Source organism: Penaeus japonicus, unplaced genomic scaffold, assembly GCF_977035675.1.
Source record: "Penaeus japonicus unplaced genomic scaffold, GWHDUDI00000001_assembly GWHDUDI00000029, whole genome shotgun sequence".
Taxonomy (NCBI): Eukaryota; Metazoa; Arthropoda; class Malacostraca; order Decapoda; family Penaeidae; genus Penaeus; species Penaeus japonicus.
The window spans coordinates 31,175,988-31,180,987 of NW_028234431.1; the positions used below are offsets into that span (position 1 = coordinate 31,175,988).

Consider the following 5,000-nt stretch of genomic DNA (forward strand, 5'->3'; position numbering starts at 1 on the left):
TATTATTATTATTATTATTATTGTTATTACTGTTATCATTATTATTATCATTATTATTATCATTATCATTATTATTACTGTTATTATTATTATTATTATTATCATTATTATTATTATTATCATTATTATTATGATTATCATTATTATTATTATTATTATTATTATTATCATTATTATTATTATTATTATAATCATTATTATCATTATTATTATTATTATCATTATTATTATCATCATCATCATTATTATTATCATTATAATCATCATTATTATCATTATTATTATTAATTTTTATTTTATTTTTACCTTTTTTGTATGTGTATATCACTGAAGCGTTGTTGCTCTACGTGTTTCTGCAGACCCGGGACGAGCAGTCTGATGGTGCAGGCGTGGGAGACCTACCTGCAGGAGGTGGAAGTGGACTCGCAGACTCACGCCGACATCTCGGGCACACTCAACCGACAGGTGTCTCGGCCGCTCGTGGAGAAGACCTTCTACAGGAAGATCCAGTCACGGAAGATCTTCACGCACCGAGAGAGTTTCGACACCATCTTGGCGAAGACGGAGGAAATGCTGAAGAAGGTGAGGTGTTCTTAGGCTTTCTTCTTCTTCTTCTTCTTCTTCTTCTTCTTCTTCTTCTTTTCCTCTTCTTCCTCTTCTTCTTCGCCATCGTTGTGTCGTTATTGAGATACTTACTGGTGGTTTCGTGTTTGATTAGGTTCTATGTTTTTTTTCTGTATCTTGTTCGAAATCGCACAGGGACTGGTTGAGTTTCGTGAAGGGGACCGGAAAGGTAGAAACTTGAAGTATTTATTAAAGAAGAAGAAAAAAAGTTTCCTGCCGTTATTAAAAATGTTTTTTGTTCTCTCTCTCTCTCTCTCTCTCTCTCTCTCTCTCTCTCTCTCTCTCTCTCTCTCTCTCTCTCTCTCTCTCTCTCTCTTTTTTTTTTTGTTAAGTACCTTACCTATCTCTCTAGAAAGTACTTATGCTAGCGATTTTTTTTTAGATGATTGAAATCTAGTCACTTTTCATCCGATGGCCACCAGAGCTTTCCGACGAATACGGGTGGCCCGTGTCAAGCAGGGCGGTATTTAGGATCGAGCAGGACTCCTACTGTAAGGCAGCTCCTCTCGGTGCCTCTGAAACCAGACGAGACATATTTTCTCTCGAGGGACCAGCCCATTGATGAACAGGCCATGTTATCAGCTTCCTAATGGTAACGACTGTTTAGCTGCTGGACTGGAATTCTGTGTGTATCCTCTGAAACGCCATGATTCCTGAAATATTGGACAACTAGGTGTGCTTATGAACTTCTCAATTGCCACAAATTTGGTCTTAGTTTGGTTCCAGAGTGGTTGGTAGTGTTGCTTGATGTGTCTCGATTCTGGCTCGAGATGTTTCCTCATGATTAGCTCATGTTTTTTTGTTTTTTTCTCTCTCTCAGGTTTCTCATGTTTTTTTTTTTTTCTTGGGGGGGGGGGGGTCATGTTAGTGATCTCACCTGTACTTTAAATGATATATTAGACAGGCTGACGATCGCGATAGTATAGTGCCATCTCTGTGTATCAACGATAAGTAGACTTTTCATATTAGATGAAGAAGGACAAATAGAATGAATACCTTTCCTCTTTCTCTCTATCTATCTTCTTTTCTAGACCTATCTGCATCTATATTTCTATCCGTCTATAATCACTGACCCCGAATCTGTACTGCAACAAAGGGCCTGATGGGAGTTGTGGCTTGAATGTTGCTCTTCCACGTTCACTCTTTTGGGATCTTCTTCGTCGTCATCCTTTTCTGTGGTATTGTTATTACAGCTAGAGAGACATTTTTGTGTACATGAACTGTGCGTACGTGTGTGTGTGTATGTATGTGTACATATATATATATATATATATATATATATATATATATATATATATATATATATATATATATATATATATAGAGAGAGAGAGAGAGAGAGAGAGAGAGAGAGAGAGAGAGAGAGAGAGAGAGAGAGAGAGAGAGAGAGAGAGAGAGAGAGAGAGAGAGAGAGAGAGAGAGAGAGAGAGAGAAAAAGAGGGGAGAGAGAGAGAGAGAGAAAAGAGAGAGAGAGAGAGGAGAGAGAGAGAGAGAAAAGAGAAGAGAGAGAGAGAGAGAGAGAGAGAGAGAGAGAGAGAGAGAGAGAGAGAGAGAGAGAGAGAGAGAGAGAGTTAGATAGATAGATAGATAGATAGATATGTATATATACAAAAATATACATAGATAGACACTCAGACAAATAAATAGGTAGATAGAAAGAGAGAGAGAGAGAGAGAGAGAGAGAGAGAGAGAGAGAGAGAGAGAGAGTTAGATAGATAGATAGATAGATATGTATATATACAAAAATATACATAGATACTCAGACAAATAAATAGGTAGATAGAAAGAGAGAGAGAGAGGGAGAGAGAGAGAGAGAGAGAGAGAGAGAGAGAGAGAGAGAGAGAGAGAGAGAGAGAGAGAGAGAGAGAGAGAGAGAGAGAGAGAGAGAGAGAATGAGAAAGGAGAGAGAGAGAGAGAGAGAGAGAGAGAGAGAGAGAGAGAGAGAGAGAGAGAGAGAGAGAGAGAGAGAGAGAGAGAGAGAGAGAGAGAGACAGAGCCAAAGAGACAGAGAGAGAGAGGATGAAGCGAATGTAAGAGAGAGAGATAGAGGAAAGACATCACATCAAGTCATAGATAACATAATGACTATATACGAGCCCACGCCCCTGTGTCCGACGGAACAGCATCTCGCCAGCAGAATCTTTTCGGAACCAATTACATGACATCACCCATACACGCCCCCCCCCCCACCCCCCACCCACCCCACCATACCCCCCTGCCCCTGCCCGACCCTCCATCCCTATCGACGTGCTCGTAAATATTTCTAAAACCCAGCATGTGGAACGCAATGCTGTAATGCAGTGCCAGTAATACTTCAAAGCTTGACCACAAACCAGAGCCTCGATAGGCCATGAGGGAAAGGACATAAATCCCATGAACATCATGCACAGATCCCTACGAATGCGCATGGCATATCACAGTGAGAGGAACATGTCTATTTTTGATAGATAGCTAGATTTATTAGATTAGATCTAGATTAGATGTGATAGATAGATAGATAGAGAGTACGGTGATGCGGGTCGATCTGTTTTGATATATGCTTCGGGAGATAATTACATGGTAACAGTTAGAGTAATGATGAATAAGCTGGTCATGAATTATTGTTCGATAAAAAATGATAGTGATATTTTATTCTAGGACGAGGTTTCATGTGAGGAAATACTTTGTGCTGTTCATATCATGCTATTTATATCGTTCATTTCATCAAATTTCGTCTATGTCTCATTTGTTGGTTTGATGGCTTGTGTTTATTTGTAATCTGGTCATTGTCATTTGGAGACGAAAGAAGTAGTAGGAGAAGAAGAAGTAAATGGAGAAGAGGAAGGAGAAGAAGAAAATCAAGAAGAAGAAGAAGAAAATGGAAAAGAAGAAGAAGAAAAAGAAGAAAAAGAAGAAAGGAAAAAGGGAGAATAAAGATGAAAGAAGGAATAGGAATAGGAGGAGAAGGAGGAAGAGGAATAGGAGAAGAAGAGAGGAGGAAGAGAAAGAAGAAGAAAAATAAAAAAAGAAGCTGTGAAAATCGAGAAGTAAAAAAAAGAAAAGAAAAGAAGAAGAAGAAACAAAATAATAATAATACAAAGAACAACAAAAACAATACTTCCCAAAACCAAAAAAAAAAAAAAAAAAAAAAAAAAAAGCAACAACACAGATAAGGAAAAAAAAAAAAAAAAAAATCACAAGGAATAAGCAAAGAGGAAATAAAATCATATCCAAAACACACACAATGCTACTCACGCTCTCCCATGTTATAACCAGACCAAGAGTTTATCGCTTGGTTGCCACGCGATGCTCTAGAATCTAATTATAAATGCCACACAACCTCTACTGCTATGGTGTTTCGACATTTTAGACGTTGCGTATGACATAACGTGTGTGTTATATTTCTTAGTATTGTTTTTGAGAGTATTGTTATCGTTACTATTACTGTTATTGTTATCGTTACTATTACTGTTATTGTTATCGTTATTGTTAGTGTCATTTTTATTATTATTATTATCAATGTTATTATTTTTTTCTTTTATTAATTTCATCATTGTCATTGTTGTTGTTGTTGTTATCATTATTATCATTGTTTTCTAATATCACTATCATTGTTATTATTATTATCATTATCATTATTATCATCATTATCATTGTTACTAATGTTATCATCCTTATCATTATTGCTATTGTTATCATTATTATCATCATCATTATTATCATTATCATTTTTATTATCATCATTATTATTATCATCAACATGATTATTATCATTATCATCATTATCATTATTACTTATATTATTATCATCACTGTTACAATAATCACCATTATTTTTATTGCTATGATCATTAAAAAAACATCGTAATAATAACGATTTTCATTCCTATCACTATCATCATAATCATATTCATCATCATTATCATAATTGTTATCATTATTATCAACATCGTCATTATCTTTTTCATTATCATCATCATCGTTATCATTATGACTTTTTTTTTCTCTCTCTTAACACCTTTATCATTGTTATTATCATTGTTGTTGTTACTGTTATCATTGTCTTCATTATTATTATTATTTTCATTATCATCATCATTATCATTATAATCATTAGAATTTTAATTATTATGATTATTACAATTATCATTATTGCTATTATCATTACTTTTTGTTGCTGTTATTATCACCATCATCATTAACATTATCATGATTACTATTATCATTATTAAGATTATAGTCACTATCATTATCATTATCATAATTAGTATTATTTATCATTACTTTCTTCATTATATTAATTGTTATCAATATTATTTATTTTTTTATTATCATTATCATCATTATCATCATCATTATCATCGTTCTTATTATCATTATTATCATTATCATTATGA

General features: G+C 34.5%; 1 protein-coding gene across 1 annotated transcript in view; it reads left to right on the forward strand.

Moving 5' to 3' along the window:
• Positions 1-5,000, forward strand: part of LOC122259766 (SH3 and cysteine-rich domain-containing protein) — a 295,127-nt gene that overhangs the window by 142,707 nt on the left and 147,420 nt on the right. Inside the window, exon 3 of the mRNA XM_086554275.1 lies at positions 360-582. Within this exon, the coding sequence (XP_086410401.1) occupies positions 360-582 (223 nt within the window). The remainder of the gene's footprint in view (positions 1-359; positions 583-5,000) is intronic.